The sequence below is a fragment of the Streptopelia decaocto genome (assembly GCF_964273445.1).
Source record: "Streptopelia decaocto genome assembly, chromosome: 3".
NCBI classification, from domain to species: Eukaryota; Metazoa; Chordata; class Aves; order Columbiformes; family Columbidae; genus Streptopelia; species Streptopelia decaocto.
In genome coordinates, this window is record NC_138656.1 from 69,488,297 (window position 1) to 69,503,159 (window position 14,863).

Here is a 14,863-nt window from a genome sequence, read left to right on the forward strand (position 1 = left end):
TACTAGTGGTATGTATCACCATGCCCTGGAACGGTCTTTGATCCTGTTTTTCCACTGACTTGAGTTTAAATGCTGAGGTCAGTAAGACAATAATGCTCAGGAGCTCATTTGGCATTTGGGTTCCTCAAAAATGTCATCAAAAAACAAATGCTCTTCGCTCAGGGATGGTAAAAAGAAATGAAGATAACACCCTATAGTTTGCAGTTGAGAGCTCTAGAGTACTGCAGTGTCAGTTGGAGAATCCCTTTAAATAAGAACCGTACATTGCATCCTTCCCTATTGTGTAAATTGTAAGCCACTCAGCTGATGTTAGAATGCACAGCTGTAGTTACAAGGTAACACCACAGTAAGGTGCAATGTTCTCTTTACATTTTTGAATAATATCTATTCACTCAGTCTTTACAAACTAATGGAAAGAAACTTTACTGGTTTAATAGTTCATTTGTGTGACATTAACAATGATTTAATCACGAGTGATCCTATGTATCCGTTAATTCCTGGTATATGTCTGCTTTCAGAAGCCAGGTATTTTAAAGTGATAGCTATGATCCTATTAAATCTGTCCTGTACAATTTCTGACATGCCTCCACCAGAGCTGATACCTTTGTTTTTGCACAAAACTACAACCTGTGGGGTTTTTATTGATTCTAGAACTTATGGCAAACAAACCGACAAAGAGTCATGGGACTGTATGAGTGTAAGCCTAGCAGGAAATACGAGCTATGCAAAAGAAAAAAAAAAAAGAAAGTGAATAAACATTCCAGGATCTCTGTTGTGAAAGCAGCACTGCTGGCCCATGAGTTACACAGGTTCACAGGGGGATGCTAAGAGCGCCAATCACTGGTGGCCATTTCCTGCCAGCAGTTTTTATGTAAACTCTCCGCACCTTTCGATGGGGATTCCTGTACAGGACTAATGGCCTGATATTCCCCTCTGTCATTTCTCTGTCAGAAATAACAAATGATTGAACGATAGCACCCATAAACTGCCTGCGTGAGACATCCCAAGGACATTCTATATAGCATGTGCTTTAACCAAAGGTAAACAGTTCAGATCAAAACCTGCTAAACCCAAAGTCCATGTTGGACTCTTTTGTGTTGTTGGCATTTAATAATGACATCGGTTATAGAGTATCACAGCAAAGTAGTAAAATATATTGGACAAATTTGGATAAAAAGCAAGATTGAGTTGATCAAAGTTAGAAGATCGTTTGGGATTGCTGCTTTGAGTTCAGATGTGAAGAAGGGCTCATAAAGTACTGGAAAGTTTGGTGATTTTTTTTCAAATATATCAGTTAGTATAATACAAATATTATCTTTTTTGTACAAGCCTTGCCTCACACAAGATTTCAGCATCTACAGTACTGGTGTACAGGCCTTTTCTTTCTTCATCAAAGTCAGAGGTTTGACAAAAGCACACATATGTTTGTCAAGAGATAATTTTTTTAACCTAAGTTACATTTAGAAAATCACATAAAAGATGGCATTAAAATGGGAAGAATGAGCCTGAAGAACTCTAGTTATGGAGCATTTAGAAATGTCTGAGTTAAGACAGCCCATAAAAACTCAAGGTGGATCCTTTGTCGGGTACATGATGGCACAGACCATACAAGGGAAGATGCAGTCTTAGCACAAAACACATGAAGAAGCTGAGTCCTTGGACTTGACGTGTCCATTGACCATGGGAAGGAGGAATTGCAGAAAAAGACCAGCTCAGGGCCTGCAGGGCATGGGTAGAAGCTTGGTCCCTGCAGGATGTCAGAAACACAAACAGTTTGGCAACTAGGAGCTGCTAAGTGGTGGCGTATGCTCTGAAGGATCCTTGTCATATTTAGCTGCCATATGCTATCAAGTGCCTGTCACTGAGTATGTGTGAATTTATAGTTATTTTTTGCTGGAGGTTTTTTACTTGGATTTGGACCAGTTTTTCATAGGGACAACAAATGGCATTTGTCTGCTGCAAAGGTTACTTCCGATGAAGCACATATCTCCAGGGCTGCTAAGGGAAACAATCATAACATTGTTTTTAAAAACACTATGCTTTCCTTAATCATCTGGTGAAATAATCTGAACTGTTTTACAGAAATGTTTCTCAAACAAAGATCCTCTGAGGGTTACACTGAATCAAGAATGTCAACCTAGATGCATTCTAAGCAAATTAATTATCTCTAATTAATATAAGGATTATAGATTTATCAAAAGTGATTTTGTATTTTATTCTTACAACATAAAGCTGCAAGTAGAGTTTCACAATCAGAGGCCTGTCTGAAAATGATGTCTCAATCTTCTTCATATGCCAAAAATTCTGTGGAAATATTTTTATCCACTTTCATAGCATGTGGAAAATGCACTTTCTGACTCCATGCCAGGTCATCTTCATACACTGGAAACAGCTGCTGGATGACTTAAAGAAGAATTTTTTTCCACAGGATAAGTAAGGTAGGTTTCCTTTTCTTTCTCTGCAATGCCTACATAGAGAAGATGAAAGTGATAACCCCTGAGGAATTTCTCACATTTCACCTGTCTGTGGCATGTTTGCATTCCAGAGGAACTAGCACAGTGAAATCTGTTGAAAAGGAATTAAACTTTATTAAATAAAAATTCACATATCAAGGAATTTTAGTCATTGTCAATTTTATGATAGTGCTGAGGGACATCAACCAAGATCAGATGCATCTGAGGCAGGTACGCCACAAAAAAAATGAGCTGAACTCGCATGGAGGAGGTCAATTTAAAGAATTTCATACACATATACCACTAATGCTGCTGTAAGTGGCTTTTAAAGTATTGCTGCTAATGGCATCCACTTGATGGAGAACTGTTATTTATAACTGAGCCACTGACAGCAGTGCCTATGAAATCACAGATTATGGTATGGCATGATGACAGTTTTCTAGGAATGATCTTCTGAGTTAGTCCCAAAAGGAAAGAAGAGGGGGAAGTAAAGAGGGAAGATATGATGGCTGAATCCATTCTCGACCTAGAATTTGAACACATGGGTCTTTTGTATATGAACATTTACATAAGATCTGTAATTAACCTGTGTGAGACTGTGTCTCTTGCAGTACCACCTATAAGTAAAGCAGCAGGGATGGATCATCCAATCGATGCTGCAACCATGACAATTCTGTATCTGGGGTTTTGCACACACAAAAGCGATTCTGGTCGGTACTTAAGGGCTTTTCAGAGTCCTGTATGAAGCAAGCTAGGCCAGGCCCTGCCAGTTTCTGTACACGTCTTTAGCCTTTAAGAGCAGCCTGCTAGTGACTGCACATCCAACAGAACCAGAATGGAGCTTAAACTGTACAAAAACGTCCACTGTTCAAATTGTGAGGCACAGTTTCAACAAGATGAGGACCCTGAAACAGCGGGTTTTGAAATTATACTCACTGTGTGCACAAAAAGATGGTTTCCTTCTTCCATGCCATGAAAGCTGAATATTTTTGGCATGTGTTTTATTCATTAAAAAAAATAGAACAAAAATTCAGAATGAGGAGAGTTAAGCATAAGTGTCTACATAGCAATAAACATGGGAATAAGGCCACAATAAACACAGGAAAAAAAAAAAGCTGATTTGAAGTAGTGACTTTTGGAAGTTGTCTTGTGTAAAAAGAGACCAATAAGCAGTGAATGTTCCCTTGAAATATTAATATTAATGTTAATATTAATAGTAATGGCTGAATTGTTGCACCCATGGACTCACTGCATGGACCGTAAAAGGTGGCCAAATATGAACTCTCTAGGCCTGCAAGGCAGTAATCACCTAAAACAGAGAAAACTAAAAAGTCTGGGGTTTGTTAGCAGAAATTTTGTGTAATGACAACTGAAGATGTATGTCACTTTAAGTATCAGTGTGGATAGATAACTTCATCCTCTAACACGCTTTAGAAAGGCACATTCCAATCATCTAGTCTAACTCCTTTAGTAGAACATGAAAATCTTGCTTTATCATCTCATTTTTCTCCCATACTTTGATGCTGCAAGATATTTTTTGTCTTCTCTCTGTTCTCCCTTTGGTGTCCCCGCTGGTGACTGCACAACCACTCACACAATCAAGCCGCTTGAGATGCTTCAGCACACACCACACAGGGGATGGCCTTGGCACGTGCAGGCGCTGCAGCCCAGCACGCACAGCTGGGCAGCTGCAATCACGGAGGTTTCCAGGTGAGCTGACCCTCATGTGCAAACATATGTGTTTATATTGTAAATTCTTTGTGCACAGGTTAGGTCTAACCAAAGGTTTGTAGAATATCTCACACATTTTCCCAGTCTCAGCATCGACACTAGATACCAAATATACAGCAGTGGTAATGTCAATTGAAGTATTATTATTATTATTATTATTATTTTCCTTTTGATTTGGGTATCACTTTGCCTTGTTTGGTACTAAAATGTGTCCTCCTCATGCTTAAAGTAATTTACTTTCTAAGCACAAGGAAAGTTGTCAGACAAGTTACCAGGTACTCCAGTAATCAGTTAAAGTATGTAGATTTAAATTTATAAAGTACTGTTTGTTCTCAAATGTATTTAATAGCAGAGTAGCACAGACACCTCACATTCTGTACACCCTACCTTGTCTAAAATAATTGAAATTATCTGCTTAAATTATATGTGAAAAAATTAGCTGGTGTTCAGTCTAAGCAGCTCTACATGATCAATAAGGTCAAATGAGCAGACCAGGAAGCTTTCAGTGAAGCCCTTTTGACATCAGAAGTATTCAAAAAATTTAAATTCTTCTTGATGTATAACTTGCTGCAACTATTTGTTAGAAATGTCTTCTGGGTACAGAAAGGATTCTTTTTGCTAGACCAGTCGACTCAAACTACTGCTGTTCTTTAAATGTTTTTCTATTATTTTGTTGATGTTATCAAGGTAGAGTATACTGCATCTTACTTTAAATTAATTTAATCTAATTAAAGGCCCAAACTGCTAACCTCTCTTAGGTTCAGTTCCCTAATTACTGCACAGCTTGCTTACAGAACATAGTTCTGGTTGTCTGGGGGCTTTTGGCAGGCATTTCAAGGGTAAGTGGAACTTATAATTTTCCGGGGGACCTACAAGTATAGTTTTGAGATAATGAAATTATTTGTGTGTTTACCCTTATAACAGTGATATCTGCTTTTAATTTCAATCCCCTTTTTACGTGGTATTTTTGGTGAGGAATACAAATAGTACCTAATGATAACTACATTTACTCAGATTTGGCATTGCAGCCACAGATTTTCTTAATAATATATAGCATTCCTTCTCATTTACCCATAGTCCAGCAAGTATTAGACTGATACTATGCTTCGGGTAGGCTTTTGAAAGAATTGTATTTGAGAAGCTAATCTTTGAGCGGAATAAGCAGAGACAAAACGTTGTTTGACTTGTGAAATGTAAGGACATGCAAAGCAAAGGTAGCACTGATAAGGGATGAAAGAGTTAAAATTAATGACCACAAAACTCTGATACCACTGTAGACAAAGACAATTTAAGACAGAGCTGGACCAACCCCTAAGCTAAAGGGAAAGAACACTAAAAAACTGAGAATATGTGTTTCTTTAAAAAGCAGCAGTTATACATAAGTTGCATTAAGTTTTTAAAGGCAGTATTTGCTACAGATATGGAAAACTTCCTTCTCAAGATAAGCAGATGCTGTTTAAATCCATGACTGAGATATATTAGCAGCTAATTCTAATGCTTGGCTAAGTGCTAGATTACTGTTCTGTTAAAAAAAGGCAATGAATGTAGTGTCATTCTATAGGTACTACACCAGTGTAATATGTACCAGAATCAAGGCCAAAGCTAACAAATACAACTGATAGTCTTGAAACAATTAATTTTATTATGTGGCTGGACTAACTGAAAGAATAATAATAGTTTAGCTTTTGACATAGCAAATACCTTGATTTCCTGTCTGACCCTGTTGTGAAAAAAAAGAGAGTGTGGTTGTGGAGAATGAACGTTATAACAAAGGTCAAGCAAATGTTCTGTTAAGCTGGGCTCACTCAGAAACACTTGGGTGACTATAAACACGTAAATCCTTTGCTCAGCTACTATTCTGAATACACCAATTTACTGAGCCACTTTTTTTTTTTTCCTGTGCATATATATAAAGGTGCTTGTAGCTTTTGTTTCCATCATGGATTGGATTAACAGTAAGAGCACCCCCGTTAGATGCCCAGTTTGTTACTACCTACCTTCAGTAACAGTGCTTTCAATTTGAGCAGTAAAGGGCAAATGAGCAGCTTTGTAATAACAATCTGTACGTTTCTTTTCCAGCCTACGATAGCAGATCCCAGAGGAAATGTGATATCTACTGTTAGTGATGAAGTTTGCTTTTATCCAGCTCTTCTGAAAGCACAGATTGAGGAAATACAGTTCTTTCCTGCTGACTTCTCTCTTCACATTCCAGATGAGTGGTCTAACCACTGAGCTGTTAAGTGGTATCTTTCTGTATCTCTGTGTCCCAATCCATTATTTATGCAAAGTGGAGTAGGGAAAGAAACTCACCTCAGGATGCCCTGCAGCCTTGGGGCAGGGCACGCAAGGCTCCATCTTCCTGTTGTCCACTTCTCCGCTGACCGGAGGGCCCCTGTGCTGACAGCCACGTGTGTGGGGCCACGTCGTTGGCAGGACTAGGGTCCTGATCTAAGTTAAAATGACCCTTTTTCGAGGTGGAATTATTACTTTGATGCAATGAAGCCAAGCTGCATGAGACCCCTACAAGACCTGCTAACAAAGCTCCTACTGAAATCAACATCAGAAACAACTGCAGTATTTCAAAGGAGATGAGCTTTTAACCAAGGTGAGTGCCTTCGAGAGAGCATCCATGTAGAGATGGCTTATTCACAACCACAGTGAGCTAAAAAAATGCAAATAGTTTTTATACGGATATAACTGCATTCATCAGTGCTTCTAGAGATGCAAAGGTACCTAGTGCAGTCTTTTTCGTAATATAATACTTGCAAGTTTGCATCTTTGCTGAGCACGAGCAATGAATGTGTAACTGCATATCCAACTGTGTGGTTTGCACCTGCTCCTCGCAGTAGAGAAGACTTGTCCTTCCTTGTCCCACAGGAGGGGGGGAATGTGTACAGTTCAGTACTTTTATTGGTATTCCAGCTATTGATATTCTCTTTTGAACCTGAGAAAAAGTGGAACGTTCTGAAAGACACAAATGACATGTTCTACCAGTCAACAGATGAGGTGCTTGTCTGAAAAGCCTACTGTTTCAATCACTAGAAGTGTGACTGGTTTGTTCAACGTGAGCGTCCTTTCATCCTAAGGAGGACCACCAGCTGACAATCTTGCTGAGACATGTTACATGAAAAATCATGTCATTGGTGAAATCAAGTACTTCCTCTTATGAAATCTGCACATATAAGCAAATTAAAGGTATCTGGCCGAAAGAAAACAAAACAAAACGAAACAAACCAACAAAATTAACAAACCCACAGCAACAAAAAACAACCAAAAACCTCCCATAAACACGAATTTCCTCAAAAGACCCTCTTGTCTCAAATCATTCTGGATGGGGCCCTGAGCAACCTGATCTAATTGAAGATGTCCCTGCTCATTTAGGTTGAGAGAGGATCTCCTCCCTCTCTACTCTGGTGAGACTACACCTGGAATATTGTGCCCAGTTCTGGGCCCCTCAGTTCAAGAAGGACAGGGAACTGCTGGAGAGAGTCCAGTGCAGGGCAACAAAGATGATTAAGGGAGTGGAGCATCTCCCTTATGAGGAAAGACTGAGGGAGCTGGGGCTCTTTAGCTTGGAGGAGACTGAGGGGTGACCTCATTAATGTTTATATATATGTAAAGGGTGAGTGTCACAAGGATGGAGCCAGGCTCTTCTCAGTGACAACCAGTGATAAGACAAGGGGCAATAGGCATAAACTGGAACACAGGAGGTTCCATTTAAATTTGAGAAGAAACTTCTTCTCAGTGAGGGTGACAGAGCACTGGAACAGGCTGCCCAGGGAGGTTGTGGAGCCTCCTTCTCTGGAGACATTCAAAACCCGCCTGGACATGTTCCTGTGTGACCTCATCTAGTTGTTCCTGCTCCAACAGGGGGATTGGACTAGATGATCTTTTGAGGTCCCTTCCAATCCCTGTGATTGCAGGGGGTTGGACTCGATGACCTTTGAGGGTCCCTCCCAACCCAAACCATTCTATGATTCTGTGAGGCCTGTGCTGTCAGGTATCAGTCAGGCGGCCATGATCCTCAGGCCCCTTCCCCGCTGGCCCCACGTGCGCGGCCAGGCCAACTCCTCGGGGGCAGGTCGCACACCAAAACACGAAGTCTGAAGTTGAGAAATGCCAAGTGCAACGTAAAAACAGCGTTTTTCCCAGCGAAAATCTCTGTCTCGCTCGCGCCAGGCGCCACGCGCCACGGGCGTTTCCGGGTGTATGTTTCAGGAGAGGAGCCCCAGTGTCCCCCTCCGGCCCTGCCCGGCCCGCAGCGCCCCCTGGCGGCGCAAGCTGGGGAAGCGCGGCGGCCGCGATCGGGGGTTCGGGGCTCGGCCGTTGCTGCCTGCCGCCGCCTGGAGTTGTGGCAGGCAACACGAGCCGCGCGCTGCTGCCCGCCGGGCCACGGCGTCCCGCCCCCGCCGCCGCCTGTCAGCGCCGCCGCGCATGCGCGCCGGGCGCATTCCTCTGGCTTCCCTGCGTGTCCGCCCCGCCGGAGCCGGGCCCGCTGCCGCCGCTGCCGTGTCCTGCGGGGCGGGAGGGGGCGCGCAGGGCGGCTGAGGCAGGGTGGGGGGCGCGGGCCCAGCCCTGTCCGGGGCGTGCGAGGGGAGGCGGGAGCAGCAGCAGCAGCAGCGGCGGCGGCAGCGGGAGGATGTCGGCGGCCGGCGGCGGTTCCTGCGGACCGGGCGCCGCGGCCTGCGGTGGTGCCGCGGCCGGTTCAGCCTCGGCGGCGGGCGGCGGGGTGTCCATGTTCCGCTGGCTGGAGGTGCTGGAGAAGGAGTTCGACAAGGCCTTCGTGGACGTGGACCTGCTGCTGGGCGAGATCGACCCCGACCAGGCCGACATCACGTACGAGGGGCGGCAGAAGATGACCAGCCTCAGCTCCTGCTTCGCCCAGCTCTGCCACAAGGCGCAGACCGTGTCCCAGATCAACCACAAGCTGGAGGTACCTGAGGGGCGGTTGAGGAGGCCTCTGGGGGATGGAGGTGGGGGCGCTGGGGCTCTTGCCGCCGGGGTCGTGCGGGTCTGGGGGCCCGTGCCCTGCCCGCGGTGGAGAGTTAACGTGGCCCCGTGTTTTGGGAGGCTGTGTCCAGCCCCGCGGGATTCGGGCCTGGCCGTGCCCATCCTCTGGTTTTGGTTATTATAGCGTGGGCATGGAGCGGTGTGTGCTAAGAAAAAGTTCTCTTTGATGTTGAAAACAGCGAGCAGTCTTGAGCAACAGATGCTACTGACTGGTGTCCTATTTGCATTAAGTTCCTAGAGAATTTAGAAAACCTCTTAAAAATAGGGCAAAGACATATAGTCGAGTTACTTAAAGCTTATAGTCCGTAGTCAAAATGAGGACATTATTCCCGTTTACAAGTAAATGGAACAGAAGAATGGATTGGAGATGGACTTTGACAGGTCCTCTGGCCCCTTCATACCCTGAGACAGATCGAATAGCTCTCTGCCCAACTTGGTGTCAGGAAATTAATAGCAGAGATCGTTCTGTGAGGACAGTAATAACTGTCTTTATCGTTGGAAAGTTTTCTTCATGCCTAATCCAGAATTTCAGTCAGGTTGGGAAGAAGGACGCCTCAGCTGGAGCCAAGCTGGCTCATGTTGATGCTACTGAAGAGGCAGGGCTGCAGGTCCTGTGACTTACGCAAGAACTAGGGCATTCTGGCAGGAGATTCTGGGGAACTTTGTGGTCATTTTATAACTACAGTCTAACTCGAGTTGTCTTTGGTTTAGTAGGTGATGTAATTTGTCTTGTCCATAGCTCGTGTGGATGTTAACTGCCCTCTTCTCTTTCTGTTACATGTTAGAAGCCTGTTCATCTGTCTTCCCTCAGCTTTTCCTGGGTTAAACCCCTCCAGTTTCTTAAGTATTTTTGTAGGCCATGTTTTTTAGTGTTGTATTATTCTACTAATTGGGTGTAAGAGGAAAAGCTTCTTCAAAACCATGAAGATAGGTGCTTTGTAAGAGCTTCAATAGACAAGGAAGCCATGGGATTCAGTTCTTTCATTCCTTTGTGTTACACTTATTATAATAAAGGAACTTAAGAGTCTTCAAACAGTAACCTGTTCTTCTGAAGTTCTGCCTTGCAGTAGGAAGTAAGTAAATTTGCTTTGGTTTTATTCAGGTTTCTTCCTGGTATGAAGGCATTGTTATGCAAAATAATCCATAGGGTTTAACAAAGGATCAGGATATTTCACAGTAGAACAAGGAGCTCATTGAACTAAAAGCTTTTTTCATTGCAGTCTTTATTTCACCAGAATACTTTCTGTAGTGATGTTTATGATATTCTTTGTGATTATGTTGCTATGCTGTCATATACATTTTAACGTTGGGTGTGTGTATATGCTGTCAAGCTATACAGTAGGCTTAATTGTATAGGCATAGTAAAATAAGATTTATGAGTTTATAGTAGACAATTGGTATTTATTGTATATTACACAGGGGTGGTGGGTGTTGTGTACAAACTTGTAAAACAGATGAGTTTTCAGGTTATTTTAAGAGAATGAGTCAATACTTGGTAAATATTTATTTAAAAAGTATTTTCAAGCTTAAATATTTTGAAAGGAAATGATAAAACTCGGATCCTGAAAGGTATTTTAGTATCTAATTAAAATTGTCAGGGGCACCTTGATAACTAATAGTCTGTGCCTCAATCGTGAATGAGTTAAAGAACAAGGGAACATAGTTTATAGTTGTAACAGCATAATTATTGTGTAATTGTTTGATAAAAATGATACTAAGAATCCGGAGTGAGTGCTGAGTGAATAAAAAGCCTTTTATTTTGTGAAATATTTTTATTACGGATAATAGTATTAGGTCTCGTACCTATAAAGGAGTTATCTTTCAAATAGACATTTAGAAGGTTCTAGTATTTTCTTGAAAGTTGTTAATTTTAGGACCTCATGATTATTAGAGGCAGAAACTTGAAATGAAAACTGCCATTGAAAATCTCCAATGCTCTGTTGAGAATTAGCGTCTTTTTTAATGTAAATACGTGTCTAGTCAGAAGCCTCAGGGACCAAAATGAAGGACACAGTTACATATTTTTAAAGAAGTTGTTAACATTAATACTGGAGTTTAGGATGTGATCAGTTGATTTACTTTTTTTTTTTTTTAATAATGTGTTACTATATCTCATGTAACTTTTAAAATTGTGGTGATTTCTTAATAGCTTGCAGTTGTAACTTCACAGTGCTTGTACATTTTAATACAAAGCTTTCAACCCATTCATAGAAGTGTCATTAGACATAGTTTACTTAGGTGCAAACACTTATTCAAGCCTAAGTTAAATACATCTTCAGAAGTATGCCCTTATTTGGATTAAAATAATACTTTGACTGAATGTATCAGTGACTGTTAACAGCTAAGACTTTACTCCTGCAGCTGCATTTGCCCGCTGTTGCCTTGCCGAGAGATTATTTTCTAAAAGAAAAAAATTCCATTTCCTTGACCAGCATTGTAGAATCTCATTATAGTATTACAGAGAAGAATAAGAAATCCAGTTCCAACTTCGATTTATCAACTGTATCAGCTTAATATGCATTCTCTGATCAATACAATTACTTTTAAGAGACATAGCTTATGTTGGTTTTATGCATGGAAGCTCTTGCTGTAGGACTTTGATGCAAAGAACATTTTGGCATCATTGGTGTATAGATACTGCTAAAGAGATGAGTCAAGGCAAAATATTGTATGAGGGTTGTTTCTAAATAGTGAAAGAAGTAGTTTCCAAAGAGGGAGTTACATGCTGCCAATTCAGAGGTAAGTTATTTTTAGAAAGAACCTGAAGGTATGCAGATGCTCAGTAGATGTATGCAGATAGTTACTTGTGCTTGAGGGTGATGAAAGGTTGTAAACATACTACTGTGTTAATAACATTTGCAGTCCTAAATTAAACTACTTAAACCAAAGGGGAGGAGGATTTGTTTTTGTGTTTATCCTGCTGGTCACAGTAGGACAGAGTTAAATTAAGTAGCGTATCAGAATTAAAAAAAAAAAAAAAAAGGTGTTAGGTGATAGAAGTCCCTGTCTTCACTGAGATCAGCATCACTTCAGAATAATGTACTGAACAAATGAAGGAGTGTATCTTGATACTTCATGGACAGTAAGGTCCTCGGGCTGCTAGAACAAAAGGAGATGACAGCCATTTTAAAGGCGATTTTTGTGATGCGTTGTCTCTCAGAAAGCATTATGAATCAGCAGATGCAGGCTGGCAGTCGGTGTGTGAGATTTCAGTATATTTGTAATTGAAAGTTCATAGGATTTATTTTTCCTGTTTGGCTGTCACTTCAGGTGAAAAAGTTAAATGATGCTGACTGTGACATTATCTAAATGTCCATTTACAGTGGAATTTTGTAGCAGTAAAAGAAGTAGGTTAATGTGCCAATAAAAACTGAGCTTGACTTTAACTCTGGCACTTTGACTGCCAATCTGATTCTGTAGTTTTAAATGAACAAGCTAGAAAGGAATGTCTGGTAGAGCACACCCTGTGTCTTGGCAGTTGTGTTAAGCCAATGTACATGCTGAAGTTAGGGAAAACATTTAAGTATATGTCTATGTAGTTACTCGTATATGTAGTTTTATGGTCTTGATGAACTTGGAATCAGTTAGCGGGTTTAGAGGAACATTTTCCTATAAGCTGAATTCTTCTGTAAGTAACTTGTTACTGTGTCAGCTAAAGCATATGTAGTATTATGTAGGTAATCTGAAGATCCCTATTAAAAATAAATCTGAAAACTAAAAAAAAAAACCAAACCAACAAAACATAGGTGGTTTTATATGAATGGTGACTTTTCATAAAGTGTGTGAGTCCATTTTATGGAGCACACTGCAGAATCGTAGTCCTGCTTTCTTCTTTAGCAGTACTTTTTAAACAAAGGTAGGACCATACACCTTCTTATGAGGGTCGTTTTGTTTTTTTTCCTCTCTCTCCTTTGCTTTGTAGTGAGAAATGCACCTATTGAAGCCAAAGATAATTCTTTTCCCCGTGACAGGTGTGGCTATAAAACTGGGAGCATAGTTGCAATAACTTTGTGAGAAAAGTAAGTTGTTTAATTTTTTCAAATGTCATAAAAATTTCCAGTATTTACTGAGATGTTATTTATTAGCTATATTTCTAACTCTGAATACTTTTTCTGCTTTGGAATAGAAATCTTTTGGTACTAGATAGAATGTGGTCTTTTGGAAAATCAATTGAATGAGATTTGATCCAGCTACTGCTATATCCTAAAACGTGAAGTTTTCAGATATTTGAGAAGTGGAAGTACAAGTTTGCAGAAATTTTCTGCTTGGCTTATATGCTAAATTGTCATTAGTTTGATACATATAAGCTCTTTCACAATAATTACACCCTTTTCAAAGGGGTCACCTATACTTAATCAACATTTTCCTGTATCAGAAGTCCTGGAATTCTGTATCGTTTTAACTAGCTTACTTTAGTTTCAGTCAGCATGCAGTAAAGCGTTTTCCTTTTTTTTTGCCTCGTTTGTTGGGAGCTGCCAAAAAAAAGTGTTAGGGAAACCAGTATTTTAGTTTATATTTCTTAGTTTTATTTACTGAATTATGTTGCCTAGTTTGCGTGGCTTTCAAAATAATGACACTAATAAAACTGCCAATATGATGTCTAAAAATGGATTTGTGTCTTCTTAATAAACCAGTAGAAGCATGGGCATACCTGAAAAAAAAAATCTCTGTGAAGCAGACAGAAATTTGGCACTTCCAACAAAGTATGCAAGCAGTGGTTTTAAAAAAAAGTAATTTGTGCTTCTCTAAGTAGGTGCAAACAGAACAATACAGTCAAATACAAAGTAAAACACTGGCAAGAAACAGTACATGAAGCAAAGAGAACACAGTCGTAGGTTGCTGTAGAACAAGTATTTTAATGATAGTGATAAAAAAGATCAGTGACTGGCATTTAAATGTGAGTTGATGTATCCATTTATGCAAATTGAAACAAAATGTTTAATATGCTTTACATGTGTTGTTATTAAGTTCTCTTTTAATTGTTGGGAGGAGAAGTGTGCTAATAATTACATATACAGAATGGTCTTCAGCAGAGAAGATAAAAAATAAGATGAATGCTGTTTTGTATCCTTTTAATTTGCTGACCAGTCTTCTGAATGTTTTGTCAGCACTGGAATGGAATCAGAGGAGTGGAGCAATTCATTTGTAGGTATCTCATGTGCTTTTGTATTCTTTTTGAAACATATTAAAGGTGGACTAAAATAATTTATGATTCATTTATGCATTCAGTTTCTTATACTGCATTTTCACCAAGTCTCCTTAGATAACTACACTACTGTTGTGTTTACTTAGGGAAGCAGTAAATAGAATTTTTTTCACATTCTTATTAGCCACATCATAAAGTCATTTTTGTTACATTTAAAGCTATAACTAAAAACTTAAGATACATCTGCCCTTTTTAGGGTCACAATAATAGTGAAATAAAATCTTTTAATTTCATTTAAAAATTTGTAAGTACAGCCTTTTAAAGTAATTTCTGGAAATGGGCTAGTCATTTTCGTCATTGACAGGTGGTAAGTGTTCTTTGGTTGTGTTGAAATCAGGGATTTTTATCAACATGGATTATGGTTCCCCAGTGTATCATTTATTCAGAAACTTGCATTTTGTACAGTGCTGTCACATTGTTTAGCTTTGCAAGGAGCATGGTGAGATTAATGAGGCTCTGGTCT

General features: G+C 40.2%; 1 protein-coding gene across 1 annotated transcript in view; it reads left to right on the forward strand.

Moving 5' to 3' along the window:
* The first annotated feature begins 8,760 nt into the window (after positions 1–8,760).
* GOPC (golgi associated PDZ and coiled-coil motif containing) overlaps positions 8,761–14,863 on the forward strand; it is a 28,562-nt gene continuing 22,459 nt past the window's right edge. The window contains exon 1 of the mRNA XM_082048615.1: positions 8,761–9,117. Within this exon, the coding sequence (XP_081904741.1) occupies positions 8,824–9,117 (294 nt within the window). The 5' untranslated portion in view covers positions 8,761–8,823. The remainder of the gene's footprint in view (positions 9,118–14,863) is intronic.